This window comes from Berghia stephanieae, chromosome 2, assembly GCF_034508935.2.
Source record: "Berghia stephanieae isolate SIO BIC M18660-M18661 chromosome 2, UCSD_Bste_1.3, whole genome shotgun sequence".
NCBI classification, from domain to species: domain Eukaryota; kingdom Metazoa; phylum Mollusca; class Gastropoda; order Nudibranchia; family Aeolidiidae; genus Berghia; species Berghia stephanieae.
Window position 1 is genome coordinate 40,194,109 of NC_088361.1, and position 20,893 is coordinate 40,215,001.

General features: G+C 34.4%; 1 protein-coding gene across 2 annotated transcripts in view; it reads right to left on the reverse strand.

The window, feature by feature from the left end:
* LOC144964863 (PAN2-PAN3 deadenylation complex catalytic subunit PAN2-like) overlaps positions 1-19,230 on the reverse strand; it is a 39,662-nt gene extending 20,432 nt beyond the window's left edge. Inside the window, exons 1-15 of one of the 2 annotated variants that reach the window (XM_078899579.1) lie at positions 19,140-19,230; positions 13,999-15,119; positions 13,597-13,696; positions 13,159-13,328; positions 12,299-12,419; positions 10,911-10,988; positions 9,984-10,102; positions 8,886-9,030; positions 8,172-8,316; positions 7,333-7,409; positions 4,979-5,106; positions 4,188-4,357; positions 3,133-3,293; positions 2,580-2,708; positions 801-950 (exon numbers count right to left, since the gene is read on the reverse strand). In XM_078899579.1, the coding sequence (XP_078755705.1) occupies positions 801-950; positions 2,580-2,708; positions 3,133-3,293; positions 4,188-4,357; positions 4,979-5,106; positions 7,333-7,409; positions 8,172-8,316; positions 8,886-9,030; positions 9,984-10,102; positions 10,911-10,988; positions 12,299-12,419; positions 13,159-13,328; positions 13,597-13,696; positions 13,999-15,047 (2,742 nt within the window). In that variant the 5' untranslated portion in view covers positions 15,048-15,119; positions 19,140-19,230. Of the gene's footprint in view, positions 1-800; positions 951-2,579; positions 2,709-3,132; positions 3,294-4,187; positions 4,358-4,978; positions 5,107-7,332; positions 7,410-8,171; positions 8,317-8,885; positions 9,031-9,983; positions 10,103-10,910; positions 10,989-12,298; positions 12,420-13,158; positions 13,329-13,596; positions 13,697-13,998; positions 15,120-18,916 lie in introns of both variants that reach the window. The other variant, XM_078899580.1, reaches the window with a different exon arrangement.
* Positions 19,231-20,893: the final 1,663 nt, after the last annotated feature.

Genomic DNA, 20,893 nt, shown 5'->3' on the forward strand with positions numbered 1-20,893 from the left:
GCAAGGGTCAGGACAAAATTAAGTAATCTCATTCCAAGACAATGACAGGAAACAATTGGAAAACGGGTATGGGGGATAGAAGACACACCATGTACCTCCCTGCCCACTATGGGAGGTCAGGATCCCCACCCAGACAGTGAAGTGGTTAAACATTATAATCTGAATTGTTACAGTGAAGTGGTTAAACATTATAATCTGAATTGTTACAGAGAAGTGGTCAAACATTAGAATCTGAATTGTTACAGAGAAATTGTCTAGAATATAATATACTAAATAAAGCAAAAAAGTCAGAACTTCTAAACCTAAAAATTCAGGCAAAGCTGCTTATGCTTATCCGAAGAGTTATTTTTAGTGTGATTGTTCTCTTTTGACAGAGCAACACTTGAATCTATTGGCACTGAATAGAATCAAGGTCCTCATTTTCAAACTGCTTCGGTTCCTATTTAAATCATTTAACATGAATTATAAGCAAACACCATACATTGGCAAAGTTATTTCTTCAAAACCAAAATCAAAACTTTAACTACTTCCAGAACTGAACTACAGATGCTGCTTACAATCGTTAACTTAGATACTTCCCAATTATTGTTATCTATTATAACTGTTTATAAAAAAATTAGATGTGGGTTCACAGAAGGCTTTGGGTTCAAAACGCATTTTAATTATTTTGTTCATCATGTTTGGCAATTCATTATTTTATATTCAATAAATAGTGAATGATTATTAAAGACAAAACATTTCACATCCATTAATATTGATGAAAGCAATATATATTTAAGTATGTACTATTTGGACCTTACATCATGGATTTGCATTAGAACAAATCGTTGCCAGCTCTGAATGAGACGAGGAAATTGAACCTTGCCACTGTTTTCATCAATGTCATGGAGTATGAGACCAAGAGCAGAAACTTGAGGCATTGTTCTAAAAGCTCTGAGGAAGTTTGTAGCCTGCAAGAGAAAAAAAAACAAATAAAGAAATAAATCTTTAAAAATGCCAAGTGGCTTTCCAAATCTGCCCATACTGTAAAAACATAATTGCCGTTTCTTCTTCCTCTTCAGTCCTCATCCCACAGTGGGTATGGACCACCGATCTTTCCAACTCCTGCCAGCACATCCCAGACCTCTCCAGTTCTACTAGAAGGTCTTTCCTCCAGGTTGACCACGGTCTTCCTTTTTTCCCGTTTCCGGATGGCTTCCATTGCAGGGCTGTCTTTAATGTGTGTCTTATTCATCTTCAATGGCTTCTTGTCCTGCTCTTCTCCATTCTTCTTCGTTTTTAATTTTGTCAATCCAGTTTATCTTCAGGAGTTTGCGAAGACATCTATTAAACAAATGTTTAGAGGTGATGAAGGATTGCTTTTTACAGAAATTATTATTGTTCTCTAGGAAAAAGCAAATGAGTTCTGTCATAAAAGACAGCCATCTCGTATCATTTGTATCTAATTAACACATTACTATCAGCATTTTAATTTACTTAATTTGGTAATTTAGAGAAGTTTAGCAGCTAGAAGTGGCAAAATGAATTCAAGTTCTCCAATAACTCTTTCTATAAACATATGCCATCAGTATGTAACTTACAGGTACTTAAAATTAACAGACTATCATATCATGGGAAAATATTCTACCAAGACAAAATCAATATCACCATCAGCAACAACAGATATTGCAGAAAACCAAACAATGAAAGCGACCTGAACTTGGTCATTTTGATGATAATAGATGAAATGGAGTGGAAATGTCAAAGTGCCAGTATGCCAGAATTGACTTGTAATGAAGAAAATGCACTTTCATGCAAAGGCAGCTGATAACCAAATACAGATTGTATAAGGGAATAAACCTTAGCCTGATGCAGTCTGGTTTGATATCTTTGGATGAAAAGAGCTTTACATCTTGCAAATTTAAAAGTTCACCCTAACTCCCGTAATATTTGAAATGTGTGCATGCAATGGAGTATTCCATTGTAAATGATATCACCAAAACTGCATAAAAAAGTGACCTTTCCAACTAGATATCTTTTGACATCCAAGTACCGTGACAGATGTGAATCATAATATTACAAGTGTGTATTTAATCATCATATTGAGAAAGAGGTCTTGTTCGGAAGAATTGATGGAAAAAGAAGCAGAGGGAGACAACAAATAAGCTATGTCCCAAGTCTCAGGACACGAATCGGAGATATGGATGAGACAAACATGGACTTTCTGAGACGATCAGAGAACAGGGATGATTGGAGGGCCATGATCGCCAATGTCTGTCTCAGAGCCGGCATCACTTGATAATGATGTATTTAATCATTTCAGGAAGAATGTATATTTGAATGACAAATTCCATACAATATCATAATTATATAACTACCATAAGTTCAAAATTGTCTTATGGATCATCTAAAGGCATACTGCCTATTTGATCTACATTTCGAAAAGATGTGATATCATAAACAAATAGCTCTTTTTGCAGGAAAATGCATATACACTGATGTGTAGCTGCAAATTAGATAAAGCTACACACACCACTTTACAGAATTGAATATATAGTTCAATTAACTTTTTTTTAAATGATTAAACCACACAAACTCACCTGACATGTTTTTCCTTTCTGACAGTCAAGCATATGAAACAAGAAACCGAGCTCACAAGACAAGCAGAATTCTCTTGCACACACATGACCCAGAAGTGCACACCGCAAAGGTTCCATGTAGTACAAGACCTAAATAAAAAGAAATAAATATCTTGTATGATACACATTTGGGAATTTCTACGTCTTCACCATTTGTTATTACAATAACTCGATTATAGTTTCCTTATTGTTCAATATCATAGCTGCATGTTAAAAATAACCCCAAAAATACATATTTTGAGCATTTTTCTTTTCGATTCCATTGTGTTTTGTATTCAAATTTTTAATCAATTTGTCTCAAATAGCAATAATTATTTTGCTGCAAGAGACCTTATCGAAATGTTTCTTTTCTATTTTTCAGACTGCTCTTGAGAAAATAAATAATCACATTAAACAGATACTGTCCCAAGTTTGAAATCTAATCAGAGTTTTCCTGTTTCAAACTTGAATTTTTGTTCACTACAACACTCTTCCTGAGAATATTGACTCTAAATCTACTTCAACCATGTTATACCTGCAACATGGAGTTACAATAAGCATTGGGAATGTGAGGCTCCAATCCAGCCAAGTTTGTCTTGTTGTAGTGACGGAAATCAAAATCTTCCACTCCTAATTTGGAATACTTGATTTCAACTCGACGATAACGCTTGGGAACTGTTGCAAAAGGATCGTCACCTATTTTGTATGATATAAAATTAAAAATCAATTTAAAAATAAAACATATTTATCATTTTCTCTAAAATATCATTTTATCATCTTTAATTGTTGGTGAAAAGATATATTTATAAGGAATTCATTTTAATTTAGTCTGCCCTTTCTTGCTGTATCTATATATCATATAATGTATGACATACAAAATATATCATATATTCTTATGTATTAATATTAATTTTATAGACACACTTTTGTTTACTTTTATTTTTATTCACTATATTGTCTTATAAAATTATGTAAATACATTTTGTAACAGTTATCTATTTATTCTTGTCATTCACGCTTGTAATTACCAATTTCCCCATGGAGGAATAAAGTTTGTTTCTTTATTATTTATAAAATTGCATATAACACATTTATTTTCTTCCACCCCTTGATCTTTGACAACTTTTAAAAGGCATGATTCTGTTAGTTGAAAGTAGTCCTTCAGAGCCATCAGCCCCATGAAGCCAGAGTTTATCCCGATTTCTAATGCATGAATCAGACAATAGCAATTGATTGCTACCCTTTGGATAGGATGCTACCCTATTGCAAAGTACTTTCCACAGCTACCCAATCACTGCTGGATGACAAGGTAGTAATTAAAAAAATCCTCGACTTCACCCGAGATCATATGAAAAGATGAAACTGCACTAATATTTTGTTTCATCAGAATTATCAAAAATTGACCTATAAATTTTAAAAAGTATAAATTGATTTCATTCTTTATTTTATTTTTATTTATTATTTTTTTCTTTTAAAAGAGTTGCCAGTCTTTATTAAAATAAATTACAGTTAATAAATTTAAACTGTTTGCACCCTATTGTAAAAACATTAAAAGAATAATTGAAAAGCAAATATTGGAATTTATCGTACCTCTGCCCATGGGAGATTCAGGTTCCATAGCTTTACGACTGTCTGAAGTCTTGTCACCCATGTCATAAGGACAGACGTTTCTCTTTTGTTTGTTGAGGTTGGGAGCATAACCAACATTTTGGTAGACTTTCATGGATTTCAGAATCTCAGAATCAATAGGCAATGGTTTCCTGAATATTGGGAAAATAAAATGAAAACAATGTAAAATTAAATAGAAATGTCCCAGATGTAACTTCAATGTAATTTCATGACAATGTAATTGGGTTTTAAAAAAAATTAAAATAATAAATACAAAGAGACAAAAGAGACAGGAAGGGGGCATCCCAGCTCACAAAGATAAATTAAGGGCCAGGAAAAATTAAAGACCCTTTTGGCAAGGATAAGGCAAAACCAACATTTTTCACAGCCCATTCCAAATCAGGACACAAACCTACATGAAGATATGTGGGGATGGAAGAGGCAGCAAGGCTGATCTTATGTAAATATCCAAGCAAACAATTGTTTTTCTCGCCCTGAGGATTACTAAATTTGTCAAATTGATGACTAATCTTGTTCAACCATTTTACACATTACAATTATGAGATTTATAGTGGTCTAAAGATAAGCTGATGAATATTATGTGATAAGTGGGTAATATAATTAAATCAATTATAATTGTCATCTATAGTAATTCCAATCAGAAAGATTCCTCCCTCCCCCCCCCCCCCCCCCCCCTTTTTTTTTCTTCTTTGCATTGACTGTAATACCTTACCGAATCAGTTGATTTATGTACAGTAGATTTTCTTTCATACCTGTAGGCTCTTGCCATCATATTTTCAGGGAAGTCTGAAACAAGTGGCCCTTGATCTGGGTAGGGCATGGGTATAGCTGAATAGGCACTCAGTTCATCATTGATCTCAATAGGACCGTGCTGCTCTATCTGTATTTTTAAAAATAAATATTGTTTAATAGCTTTGTTTGGGAAAATCCTAACAACTTGACGGATAACAGGTCTAAAAGGATTTTTATAAACATTATGAGCATTTGTAATACTACTACTAATAATAATGACACCTGTCGATCCCTTCCCATGAAACCAAACATCTCAAGCGCTTTACAGATAATGAATTACGTTACAAATATATGTATAGTTAAAATGAAATATTGAAGCAAAATACAAATTGCTTAAAATAATAGTATACAATACAAACATTACAATTGGCATGGTGTAAAATGAATTTTGAAAAAGTGAACTTTTAAAGCAGATTTGAAGTTTGAGATATTCTCGATTTGTCTAATGGGTTGGGGTAGGGTATTCCAGAGTTTGGGGCCATAACATTGAAAAGAGCAATCACCAAAGATATTAACTTACTTGTCTGAAACAAGTGGCCCTTGATCTGGGTAGGGCATGGGTATAGCTGAATAGGCAGTCAGTCCATCATTGATCTCAATAGGTTACAATCTCAATACAATTACTTGTAGAATAGCTCAATATCTACTAAATATGCTCAAAGCACCTGACAAGCTAAACCTACAACAACACTGAACACGCTGAATGAGACATGACACCAAGTACTGTTTCAATTTTTTTCGGGGGTCCCGATAGCTCAGCTGGTAGAGCACTCGCTTCACACACAAAGGGACCAAGATCAATCCCCGGTGCAGTAGAAATTTTTTTCTGACCCCTCTGTCCATCCAGCAGTGAATGGGTAGCTGAGTCTGTTAGATTTAGTGGAAAGTATTTTGCGATAGACAGTGTCCTATCCAAAGAATAGCAAGCAATTGTTATTGTCCGTTTCACATTATAGGAAATGGGATAAACTCCAGCTTTATGGGCCAAATGGCTCTGAAGGACTACTTTTCACTTTTTACTCAATTTTTTTCATCAGACATAACTGTTATGGCCAGGTTGTATGAGGACTCAACTTTATACAATAGTTATCACTAGACTGTCAACAAAGCTCGATTTTTCATGGGCAGAGCAGCTGATTGCAATGTGTCAACGGGAATTAATTCTTTTTGTCTGAGAAACAAACAAACGCTCTGTGCTACTATTTTCCTTCGTTAAGATTCAAAATTAATCAATATTTTTATCAAACATTTTGTAAAGAACTTTAAATATATATTTCCACAACCAACTTTGAATTAGTTCCATTTTAAAATGCAATAATAGACCCACAAATTGCACCGTCTTAATTTCCATCAAAGTGTCATGTTGATTATTGCAATTTGGATACAGGATAGATATAGGTATCATTGCTTTTATCATTGTAGTTTTTCCAGGCAAGAATTGACACCTTTGTACCTTTGGTTAAAAAAACTGCACCACGGTTACAAGTGAAATTAATTCAAAATGTAAGTGTAGGCATGGCAATTTTTCATGATGATCTATATCTTATATTAGTTCTTATATAAAGCGCCAAAAATCATTTTGTACACGCAATGGCAGTAAATGACCAAAAAAAAAACCCCACAAAACTGACAATTGTTGTCTATTCTAAAACGAGGCTGTTTTAAACTAGTTCAACATTTAAAAGGAATTAATCGGAAGCATTTCAAGTTAGCCAATGTCACTGAAATGATTAATTTCATCATAGCAACCTATATAATTACAAAAATTGCAAAGCCCTATGATTAATAGAGAATAAAGAGGTAACTAAGGAAAACACCAGCATCTTAGGCCCAGTGCTCCATATGAGACAGATATGGCTCTGCGCATGACAATTTCGACAGTATTTTATAAACGGAAAGAGTGGTCTTGTTATAGTATAGTAGTCTAATCTCAAATTGATTTTCTTTCATAAAGTGACAGAGAAAATAATAGGATTGAATGCAAAAAGGTCTTCATTTCAGAAATCATGAGAAAAAGTTTACGGATCGGAAGTACCTGGGTTCGAGCCTCGCGCACGGCGCATAGTTGAGTCCTTGGAAAAGGCTCTTTACTCACTTTCTCTCACCGTACTCAGGTGTAAAATGAGTACCTGGCTGTTAACAGCGTTGTCTTTGTCCGAAAAATTATAATATCGTCTAACAGGCGGCATGTTAAATGTTGCTGTTGACCTGGGACCCCTTGTAACGCGTTTTGAGCACATTTAGTGGATATTGCGCTATATAAAGCTCAATTAAAGAAAAAAATTAAAATTATGGTTATCAAGTATAAATTTACCGGGTCAGCAAATTCACATGGCTCTGAGTATGGATTGATCATGCATTGTGGACTTGTTCCATACAGATGCACATGACCTTGAAATGGAGAAAAGATGGATTGTAAATAACTAATAACATTCTTATTCAGTGTTAAGCAATGGTAAGAAAGTCAAAAGACAGGCCTACCAAAAAGAAAAAAAAAGTAATGTGACGGAAACAAGTATATAAACGACCATAAAATTGAACTATTCGTGTGAGTCCTACAATTGCCTAACAAAATTAATAAATTAAATAAAATAGTAAAATAGAAATAAATAGATAAAATAATAAAATAAAAATAATAATAATAATAATAATAATGATAATAAAACAATAACAACAACAATAATAATAATAATAATAATAATAATAATAATAATAATAATAATAATAATAATAATAATAATAATAATAATAATAATAATAATAATAAAAGAAAATCTAATGACAAATCATTTTGGATAGGTGACAATAAACCATGCTGTAAAGATATCAATTTTTACTATTCATCCTTCCAATTGAACTTTCCAAATACATTCAATATATGGTAGAAAATAATTATTTTCACGCTTTTAAGAGTGAATAATTAATCAGAAAAGCACCTGTTTTTGCTTCAAATTTGCTTTTTAATTTTAAAAAAAATTTGTTGTTTTCATTTTTGTTTTCATTTCCGTTTGTTGCTGGGGCGTTTCATTTTCATTTTATTATTTTTTTATTTTTTTTAAATTGCAATTTAACATATTTTTTTTTAGGTTTGTATGGAAAAAATATAATAATTCCCTGAAAGTCATTATCAAGTACTTTCGTGAAAACATTTACCTCCACTGTCACCAAATGCTAAAGCTTGTTCTGACTTGGAAACATCAAAGGCCATGATTATGTTGCCATTTGTCTCAACAGGGTATGTAATTCTTGAAGGAGGTGCTCCACTGATGATGGTTTCTACCAACTGGAATGATCCCATCTGTCAAAATATTTGTGAAAGTCAAAACATGTACAAATCGAAGACCAATTACTTTAACAATTATTACAATAAATATCCTTTAAATAATCACAATTTGTTTGAAAAGGGTGATTATTTCTTGGTACCCTCCTGTCATAACATTGAACTGTCGTAAAGTATTTTCTGTCAGAAATGTAATGAATCACCCGACTTAAAAGACGACCAAAAGAATATCTAAAATAGAAAAAAAAAAGATGCAAGGAAAAGGATTTTAATCAAAGAAGGTAAAGTAAATTGATTTATAATATTGAGCAACTCTAAAGGAAATATTGATATAAATATAAGAGAGAGCATATCCCTTTCATGACAATATTCTGACTACAATGATATTTAGTATAGTGGATGACCGATATCACCGACGATGATTGGGTAGGGTCACTAATTACTCCCAACTGCAGAGGCCTTTTGCCCGCCTCCAATATGTATAATTGAGATGGATTGTTATGACACATGCAAACTCGTCTTCTAACTCGTGAAGTTTCTACAATCCACAAAAGAAAATGTCTAGGGCAATTCAATTTTCTACTTACCGATGAAACAACAATAATGTGATTTGGTATGCTAGGGAGGAAGCGTAAGAAGGTTGGATTGATGGCCACTTGAATTGGTGACATGGCACGCATCACACGCATGTCATACACCATCAACAGACGATCTGGAGTCAAATTATTCATCCTGTTGAGCAACAAACACAAATAATTTTGGTAAATGATATTTAACACTGAATAGATAGGTTCCAAAATTTTAAAGATAGCTTTTAAATGGTCATAATTTGTAAAACCTCATAATCAAAGGTATTGAACTGTTTTGTTTTCAGTTATAATTATTCCGTTTCATCTGTTTTTGTAAAACATTCTCTAGCCCAGTTCTGACCATAAAACATATTGGGAGAATAACCAGACCTTCAACAGCAACGCATTTTGAGCCCGGAAAATTGAATATTGAGGGACTTGCAGAAATCATCCACTTGTGTAAAAGCCCCATAATAGCTAAACACAGTATTTCCATGGAGTTAGTAGTTGAAAACTGAAGGGTGGAATGAATGATAAATGAGTTGTGTCGGTTGCAAAATAAAGTGAGTGAAACAACATATTGTGTTTCTCTTCAAATTTTTGTTTTTTGCTTTTAAAAAAATAGAAGTTGCAAGTAAGTGTGAGTGTGTGCGTGTGTTTGTGCATGATCTTTTACTCAATAGGGAGAGGGCCTCTAAAAGTTGACATAGGAAAGTTAAGCCACAATATATACAGACAATAAGTAGGGCACAAAAATTAAATGGGTAGTTACTTAAGCTTAACAAGTTCATTGTCTCGTAAACACCCAATTATAGAGAAAAGAGGTATGAATGGGGGAAAGTAAGGTGTTATTTCAATCCTAAGGAATTATAGCTTTTCATAACTCAGAACTCTTTAATATATGAATTAGCAACAACAATATTTAATTTTTCTCCCTGCACTTGAAGGCAACTGTAAGAATATATAATCCTATTGCAAACATACATAATTTGAATGACATGGACTGTAAATTGGGGATTTCAAAACTCCCTATTTTGCAGTCAAGACCATTGTATGAGTTTGACAATCCATATTTTGCTTGGTTGCTATTTCAATCCTACACATTACAAAACTGACCTGCTGGAGAATCCACATGTGATGAGAAGGTTGTCATGTATGTCAAAGTCAGACAAACAACTTGCATGGGCTTCCAATGTGTGCTCAGCTCTCATGGTTTTGGAATCATATACAGTCACCTGACACATGTTTGAAGTTCAAAGAAATCTCAAATGGTAACAGTAACATATAAGCAATTGATGTATTTCTACAATGGACTTTAAGAGCAGTTGTGACATTTTATAAATAAAAGCAGAAGCATAAAATTTCGACACTTTGAGACTTGTTCTTACTTGCGCACATACTGATAAAAAATTTTGAGAAGTAGTGTTTCTGCACTAAAAAGTTATCAAAAGGAAAGCAAGTAATTGTTACTGTCAATTTAACACAACTAAATCTTGATAAACACCGTCTCTTTGGGTCCTATGGCTCTGAAGGACCTGGAATGTTTCTGCATGTTTCTGCTAATTATTCCTATGTCACCGGTAAACACTTGAACAAAGATAATCACTCACATTCACCTTTAAAAAAAAAAAAGGAAAGTTTTTTCAAACTTAAAGTGTGCATCCTGATATGGTGATCCATGTGAGAGCCATTAGTGATAAGAACATAAATGACATATCATAAAAAAAGATATGATAAAGATGAATAAGCTGATGTAAACATTTTGATAAGCCCCTAAACAAACAAGAGCATCATATCACCAGCAGAAATCTGGATAATGCTAAATCCTTATTTTATAGAGAACACAACGTTGTTGACACATTGGTCTCTCACAACAGATACACAACTTTTAAAAAATCTTTTCTTCAAAGATTGAAGTCAACGAGATCTGCAACTTATGATCTAGCATTCATACAATTATAGAAAAATATGTGTTTATTTACACCACACTTGATTATCTAATATTTCATAATGCTCTCAATTCAGACAAATCCTTTGACTCACCTTTCCTGTGCTATCTCCGCCACAAATGAAGCGTTCATTATGTCTAAAGATGGCAACACCTGCATCTTTCACTTCAAACTGATGAAAGGTAAATTGATAAAATAAAATATGCATTGAAACATTTTTGTCTTCCATAAAATAATATCCTTTGTCTGGCCACAGCATAAAATAATGTATTGATTATCATTATGCCACACACACATTCTCTCTCTTCCCCTCTCCCCTTTGTGGTTATTCTCATCCTTATCTTCTTTCCCTTCCTTTGTTTTATTCATTTTGCACCAAAATGGGATCAACAATAGAACACACAAACAGGTGTGACATGGTGGCCATACAATATTTTATCAATGGGCCATAGCCATACAAAGCATATCTAAAAACCTTATTTTGAAAGCCTCTAGTTACACACTCAAAGTTACTCTTTCTTCCAATGCAAATGAAGTGTTAGCAATCTTTCTCCAAAAGGCATGTGAATTACATGGCGACAGGAATGATATATATTTTTCGAAATGCACTACGGACATAAAATTGAGTCTTGTGAAATTGCACAATGTGACATTTTCAGCAAATGAGTTGGGATTGCCATTTGAAAATGAAAGGCCTAACACGCAAGGCATACAGAACTTGCTTCTTATTTCTCGCTTCTTCATGGTCTTAAGTATCCAATTTAAAAATGAAAAATCAAGATACAGATATCATCAACTTATGTATGATTTCTTATACACATCTTGGGATATGATTTATTGTTTACAAATATATTGAGACAATAAATAAAACAAGAACAGTTAAATGACACAATTTGTCAAGTGATGAAAAAGTGAAAAATCCGCACCCCAAAGGAGGCATGAGGCTGGATGGAAACACTAACTAGGAGGTGAAATACTTTATTACAGTAAAGAGGGTTGAGGTAAGGTGGGTGTATAAAAATTATGTTATATAAAATGCAATAAAAACCTACCAAAAAATGAGATTGCAACAAACGCAACAATAAAATTGACGACGATGATCAAATTTCACATCAAGGTTATTTTTAATAATAATATATAGCAAATATAATGTGATCACTAAAAGAGGGATTAAATAATACATAAATAAAATTCCATTTAATCATCTAAGGGCAAAATGTCTTTGGGTCTAGCTCAAAGAAAAAAATTAGATAAACTGGTGTTAACCTCAAGCAGAGCAACAAAATGGGCTAGGAATCTTGCTCAGGGAGATGATAAATTAGATGCTATGCTCAGCCATCTAGTCCCTTTGAAGCCATGTGATATGATTGTTTTAAATGTCTCATTGAGAGAGGTGTTGATTCTTTCATGACAACTATATCAATATCAATTTCAGCCGATTGCAGTGCCATTATGAATAACTCATTCACTAAAATTACTCACCACATTGCTGAGAGAGTTCTGGATGATGTCAACCTCAATAACTTCCTTATGAGGACCTCCTATTAAAACAGACTCACTTCCTTTCATCATCATGCATTGCATATCATGTAACTTGGGGTCTCTGAAGTGAAAATTCAAGACATGAAAATCAACTTTTATTATTATTTACTGAAACATCACAATTAATCACAGGTATAAAAAGATACCAGAAAAAAAATAAAAGTCTTTGGGCTGTCTGTAATTATTTGTTATATAGGTTCAATTAAAAGAAAAAAATTAATCCTGCAAACCACCAAAAGAAGCCAACATTAAGATGTCATTGTATTGTACTAAGTTGGGTTTGCCATATGAAATGAAAGGCCTAACGCAACGCACACAAAACTTGTTTTTTTTTGTTTCTTCATCTTTGAAATTGAAGAATCAAGATCCAGAAATCTGAAATCATCATGTAGGCCACAAACTCAGCAATAAAGTGAGAGATTAATATTACACTCACATTCCAGCTCAACTGATTGGGCACTCTAAAAATCTGTGCTTTAAACTTATACAAAACTTCATCAGTATCATTATTATTTTTGTACTAAAAGGAAACAGTAAAATTACAACCGGGAAACAGTAAAATTACAACCGGGATACATTTTATAACGTGGTGATCTGCGTTCAATACTTAATTCTATTTTCACATCAATTTCAATCATGAAATTTACTTCTCAAAATTAATAAATAATAAATAATAAATTAATTCTTGAGGAAACTAGATGAAACACGTTTTTTAAACCTCGATACAATTTCTTTTATTTTTTTACATCCATGAAATGAAAATTACAATAACATAAAAATAAGGAAAGCAATATTTTTACTTGAATGTGAAGACCGGTAATCCTCTCCTCAATGTTCCCCTCAGCAGATTTGGTGTAAGAGACAACACTCCTTGGGGGAAGGTTAAATTCTGACGTACATCTTCTTCCATATGAATACGACATGCTGAATACTTTTGGAAATGCGGTCCATAGTAAGATGATACATAGCCCTATTCACAAATATAAAAAGGCAACATTAAACCCTAAAATGTCTAATAATTAATTTCAGTCATGTAATTACTTTTAAATATTTGTACATTAATTTTTAATTCATTAATCTCCTTGTGAAATTTTGTAGCTCAGATAATTCCACTAATGAAAACTCAAGCTACAGCTTGAAAGCCTTTAAACACCTGACAAGAATTGGAGATAAAAATCTTGTTCTGTCTATTCCTTTAATTTTTTTCTTCCTGTTTTCATAGATATATAGATACTTACTCTTTGGTTTCCTGCCCATAACAGTTCTTGCTGGTGATCAAAATTAACACACGCAACACTGGCATTCATTGCCTTGTCCATGAGTTCACAACCCAACAACCTAAAATGCAATAATATATACTGACATAGAGACAAGCAAAGGTGTAACATTATAATGGATACATAATATCCCTTTCATGAGAAGTTAATATTGTTAATATTTACATTTTCAACAAAGAAATTTTCCAAAAGTCCAGTTCTTTGGGTCATAAAATAATAGTCAAACAATTTAGGCTCTTTCTCAAACAGTTGTTTTTTTTTTTGTTTTTTTTTCTCAATGAAATTTTTCAATAATTGAGAAACAATCCACAGCACACTTTCATTATAGAACAATGATGATTAATATTACCAGAAAATACTTACATGTAGTCGCCTTCCTGCATGTCAGGCATGTTGGGATCTCTATACATCTGCATCATGCCATGTTGAGAGTATCCATCTCCTGCTCCCATCAAATGCCCACCATCCATTTGCCTCATCATACCATGGTGGTCACTCATAATGCCATGCAATCCCGAGGCCCCATGATGGTGATGGTGATCCATGTAGCCACCAGCACCCAGCATCCCTCCATCACTGTGATGGCTTCCCATTCGGAAATCATGATGTGACATTCCTTGATCATGTGATTGTGGGTGATAGTTTTGTTGACCCACTGGTTGATGTATATGATGACCTGGGACATATTCAGCCACAATGGAATGTTGTTGCTGATGATGCAGGTGGTGCTGCTGAGGAATAAATTCCGGAGCGGTTGGGAGTGGTGCCTGATGATGCCGAAATTCATTAGAAATGACATTGTGCTGAGACTGTGGCTGGGGCTGTTGAGAATTGAATTCATTAAGGTGCTGCTGTCGAGGAGGCTGAGGAGGATTCTGATATGGATTTTGCAGAGGATGCTGTTGTTGGGCAGAGGCAGGAGGTGGATGTGAAGCAGCAGGAGGAGGAGGTCTCTGCTGAAGGTGGGCTGCATAACTTTGTGGTGGTACACCTGCTGGTGACATATTTGAGTTGGGATGGAAATTAGACATACTCTGAGGTGGTCGTGAATTCATTGGTGGCGCCATTTGTGGATTGTAGCCTCCTGGAATCATTGCATGCTGTTGCTGTTGCTGCAATTGCTGACCTGGACCTGGAAATGCCATAGCTTGCTCTTGGCCACCAACAACAGGATAACCTGCCGTGTTCATGTGGGGGTGCTCTCCCATTGGTGGGTAACCAGGAGGCATTCGGTTTGGTGGTACTTGAGGGTTTGTATGCATATGTCCACTGCCACTCACTTGCACTGCTGCATTCTGTTCCCCGCTATGCATCATGCGATGAGATGAAAAATTTGGAGGTGGTGGCATCCCTTGAGGGTCCTGTGACCCTGGGGGTCCCCGAAAATTAGGTATGCCTCCAGGAAATTCCATTATGAGTTGACTGACTATGGGAGTGAAATGCTCAGAAAATTTTCCTCTTTAGTGCTGTTAGCATTTGTTGATCTGAAAGGATATACATATAGTTGAATACAGAATAAAATAAAATTAAAAAAGCAAACAAACAAAACAAAAAAACACATGCATACAACAAAGTGATGTAAAATTAGATGGCTTGATAAAGGGCATTTTATTGTATATTAGTAATAAGTAATGGGTCAATGTGTCTTCATTTTTGAAAGAACTTCCATATACAGGTGCCACTCAGGGAAAAACTGTGATCATACATCAAATGTCATGGGTTATATATAGTCGTTTACAAAAGAAACTAGATTGTTTTCACCAATAGTTCGATACTGGTAGGAATAAATACAGTGACATATACATATTTGCAAACTAGACAAAACTAATTTTCTGTTGGTGAATAATATATTGAATTAGTGGAAACAGTTTAAAAGTCGCAAATAATTAGCGAAATTGAGCACAAAGTTGAAATCATCAAACACAACGCACTTCAGTTTTTTTTATGTTCACCATTAAAATTGATCAATGCCACAGCTCTTTGCCTCAATAATGATGTCATTGAAGGGCTGATTATGCTGATATCAGTGATGATAACAGCAATTTGTCAAAAAGGAGGAAAATTTCTCTGTCTATCGATCAAACACAAGCAAAGTGTAAAAATAACAGGAACATAGTCTTGTATTAGTATTATGTAATATATTACTATTACTCGTATAAATCCATTCTTATCATTAGACATAAATTTACTTTTTGTAAACATTTAATGAAATGTCCTATCCAAATGTTAAAGTTAATAAAGGCCTAAAATGTTATTCCATTAAAAAAAGAAAGTGTTGTTTTGTTTTGATTTTTACTTTATAAAGCAGGCTACAATATCTTTGTTAGCCTACCAAAACCTAGTGGTTAATCAGCCTATAAATACAACCCAAGAATCTCTCAAATTTAAAGCCATAGTCCAAAGGTAAAAAGAAAGAAGAGTAAACTAAGCAAACACCATTTGCTTTATTCTAATATATTATCTCTGTATAACCAGACTATTTAATGGATGGTTGCGAAAGACAGAGAGAGAGAGAGAGAGAGAGAGAGAGAGAGAGAGAGAGAGAGAGAGAGAGAGAGAGAGAGCAAGAGATAAATAAAAAGGCAATAGAAGGTACCTACAACAAAGAAAATAAATCCAGACCCATTTGTCCCTCCCCTTCCCCTTCAACCATCAACTAACTAATCAAAGAACACCACTGGTCTTCTGTGTCAATTGTGACATCTGATGCCATTCTGTCTTGCCCTACATCATAAAAACGGGACCGTCACCAAATTTCACGAGACCGAGCACAGATGTCAAAATATGACATAAGACATCATGGTGATTTTGTGGTTTTGAGGAAAATGTTTGACACAGCAAATTCAGCGGAAAATTTCTGAGATATTCTCAAAATCCCGGAATTCCGCAGATTATCATAACTGTGAGATATCATCCCAAATAGTATTTATTCTAATGAATAGTTCTTTGGATTTTGCACAACGTTCTTGCATTCGTTTTCTTTTTTAGCTTTCTTTTTATAAAATCCCATATTATGTGTTCAATGGGATTGATGTCAGGTGACACAGCTGACCATGGGTTCAGCACCCTTACATTTGAATCATTTAGGAAAACAGATATTTGTCGAGCTCTATGTGATGAGTAGTTATCGATTATTCTGATTACCAATAAACGTGACGACGATTGGTTCAAGAATATTGCTGATGTATAGGTCTGAGTTGAGCCTTCGGTTGATACATATCAACCAAGTGTTTCTTCCACCAATTATCACTCTCCACATCATTATAGATTCATATCCTCGATATGTTATTTCAATGATGCTTTTGTTATTGAACGTGCACCTCGACATCGATAGCACAAAATCCAGATGTTTGCTCTGGAATCAACTTCAAAATGCGATCCGTCTGTAAATAGAGCACCGTCTCACATATTCTGATGCTAGTCCTGGTGTTCATGTGTCCATCTCAGTCGAGCAACTTTGTGCAAAGGGGTAAGCTTTTGAAACCACACTCAGTCAGCGTGAACATTTGGTGCGGCAACGACTGCGTAGAAATCCTAATGTGAATTTAATATCTGGAATTTATCTTTTGGTCGCACATTTACAAAATGTAACTTTGGTAGCGATAATTTGGCAGTCCACATCTGGTCTTCATTTGTATCAAAAAAGGCATGCAATACATCAATAGAAAGAAAAATTTAACTACTACTTTAGGATTTATAACACGTACCATTTTCTTTTCTTATATCAGATAACAGCAAATACAAACTGTCCAGCTTCTTTTAAAATGACAATATAATACATAGATATTAAACAATAATTTACACTATAAATATCAAATATATAATAGATAAATGATACATAAGTATTCAAAAGATTCAAAATTGAAATAACCGGGAGTCATAAATGTACTGCACTATTTCAATGTGCAATATTTTTTAGAGTTTACAGTTAAGGCATTTCCATGAGGAAGTATAGAATAACCATTAATGTAGATAATATCCGAAAGAGATGCTTTAAAAGACATACTTATTACTAAATGTTTTAAATTGTATCTAAAAAAAAATAAGATAGAATTAATGTAAAAAGAATTAATTATGCAAAGGTTAAAATAAGAACCTAAATATTGATTACTTCCCTTGTTCTGATGTATGTCATTTGGCGGAATATCTTGAGGAAAACTAATAAAAAATCCACGAAATTGTTTTGCTGCTTTCTAGTGGCCATATAGAGATTTTAATACTTAAAATATTTCAGCCACTTTAAATGTTAATTTGGCTGCTTTTGTGTGATACAGATAAAACTTGGGATATCTAAAGCTACGGCAAAACTTTCAAAGATGGGCATCGGCTGTATATTTACTGCAAATCTAAATCAATAAAATCAGTGAAAACAAAGCCGATTTTCTGGTCTAATATAAAGATAAATTTGTTTTTCCTTTGGATAATTATCATTTTAACTTCAGGTGAGCAGATCTGTATATTATTTACTGTCACTGAAGTGCCACCAGTATGTGAAATTTCAACCTCATTTCTGTTGTCTCTATACTATAACTAGTATAAGGAGTTTTTCTACACAGTGCACTATTTTCATTCTTACAACTTACATTATATAATAATAAAACTTTATAATTTTTTTTTAAAAAAGAAAAACATTTTGGTTCACATTTTCAATGCGATAGCTGGAGAGAATTTATTTTTAAAAGAAGATCCATTCGAATAAAATTTTTGTTTATAGGAGGAGGAGGAAGAAGAAGAAGAAGAAGAAGAAGAAGAAGAAGAAGAAGAAGAAGAAGAAGAAGAAGAAGAAGAAGAAGAAGAAGAAGAAGAAGAAGAAGAAGAAATATTGTGATTTGTCTTAAATTGATTTTTAATTTATAGACTCAAAGTTGTTTTTTTTTTAATGAGAACCAATTTTCGCAGTTCATGCCTGTATCTTATTTTCATTTACCATGTGAATGTGATATTTTGAGTCATGAGGACAATTGATGATTGGAGATAGGGTTTGTGGTTTTTCTTAAATTAAAATTTAACACGGACTTGGCCCATAAAAATGTACGTGAGAGAAAAAAAAAAAAGAGAGAGAGAGAGAGAGAGAGAGAGAGAGAGAGAGAGAGAGAGAGAGAGAGAGAGAGAGAGAGCTTTGGAGAGAGTGATTTTGGTTTTAAATTTAATTCCAAGACAATAAATTTTAGTGATCCACTTATCATTGGGCTAACGTGGGTTGAAAATATCAATTTTCCTTTAAGTAAAGAAAAGAGTTACTTGGTTAATAAGTGGGAGTTCACTATAAATACCGACTCACTCTAAACTCCAAATATGATTTTGAACATGCTGCACAAAAATGTCTCGGAATAGAGTTCAGTTCTTATCTAAGTTGGTCACCCTCAACTTTTCACGTTATTCGAAATAGAAATCAAAATATGATTATTTGAAAATGAAGATTACGAAATAAATAACACATTAAAAAAACCAAACTCTGTCTTTGACCAATTTCATAAGATGAAAAGTAAAAATATTGGACTGACCAATTTTGGATTTCTAAGGTTTCCCTCGATGCCTCGGAGTTCACAATTTTTACTGTTCACATTTTTTAACATAACACGAAAGATTGTGAAATAGTACGAGGTGCCCTGGGCTATTTCCAGGTCAAAAAAAAACAATTTCCGACTTTAGTCTTTACACTTTACTGCTCCTGTCTCGAAAACAATTTTTACGCTAAAAGTAATGAATAGATTTTAATTAATTTTTTTTTTTTTTAAGAAAAGAAAGGAATCTAAGTTACCTATTACATCGGTGGTACCCAGTGACTTCTTATATAGGTACTATCAGTAGACAATGGTGGTACCTCATTCGGGTTCACTCAAAAGCTTAATTCAGAAAAGTGAGTGGAGCAGGCACTTATGTTGGTAACAACAAGATATGAAGTGAGTAGAAAAGTGCCAGAAGACAATAGAGAATAAAAAATTTTCGCGGCGGTGGTGGGGTTTGAACCTGCGACCTTATTGGTACGACAACTCCGCCTGGCAGGTGAGAGCGTGGCTCTACCGTGTGAGCTATCCACGAACACAAAAATATTCGTTTCAAACCCAAGTCATTTCTAGATCCCTCTCTCACCCACTTCTGGGACCGCCGATTCGTTCGCCCACCACCATCGCGAAGTATTTTGACCAGCAGTTAAGCTTAACAGCCAATATTCTCAACACAAACATATAACATAGAAACGATTGAGACATTGAGTATGCTCCGGTGTATGGGGTGAATTTTTAATTCAGAAAAGTGAGTGGAGCAGGCACTTATGTTGGTAACAACAAGATATGAAGTGAGTAGAAAAGTGCCAGAAGACAATAGAGAATAAAAAATTTTCGCGGCGGTGGTGGGGTTTGAACCTGCGACCTTATTGGTACGACAACTCCGCCTGGCAGGTGAGAGCGTGGCTCTACCGTGTGAGCTATCCACGAACACAAAAATATTCGTTTCAAACCCAAGAACGAATCGGCGGTCCCAGAAGTGGGTGAGAGAGGGATCTAGAAATGACTTGGGTTTGAAACGAATATTTTTGTGTTCGTGGATAGCTCACACGGTAGAGCCACGCTCTCACCTGCCAGGCGGAGTTGTCGTACCAATAAGGTCGCAGGTTCAAACCCCACCACCGCCGCGAAAATTTTTTATTCTCTATTGTCTTCTGGCACTTTTCTACTCACTTCATATCTTGTTGTTACCAACATAAGTGCCTGCTCCACTCACTTTTCTGAATTAAAAATTCACCCCATACACCGGAGCATACTCAATGTCTCAATCGTTTCTATGTTATATGTTTGTGTTGAGAATATTGGCTGTTAAGCTTAACTGCTGGTCAAAATACTTCGCGATGGTGGTGGGCGAACGAATCGGCGGTCCCAGAAGTGGGTGAGAGAGGGATCTAGAAATGACTTGGGTTTGAAACGAATATTTTTGTGTTCGTGGATAGCTCACACGGTAGAGCCACGCTCTCACCTGCCAGGCGGAGTTGTCGTACCAATAAGGTCGCAGGTTCAAACCCCACCACCGCCGCGAAAATTTTTTATTCTCTATTGTCTTCTGGCACTTTTCTACTCACTTCATATCTTGTTGTTACCAACATAAGTGCCTGCTCCACTCACTTTTCTGAATTAAAAATTCACCCCATACACCGGAGCATACTCAATGTCTCAATCGTTTCTATGTTATATGTTTGTGTTGAGAATATTGGCTGTTAAGCTTAACTGCTGGTCAAAATACTTCGCGATGGTGGTGGGCGAAC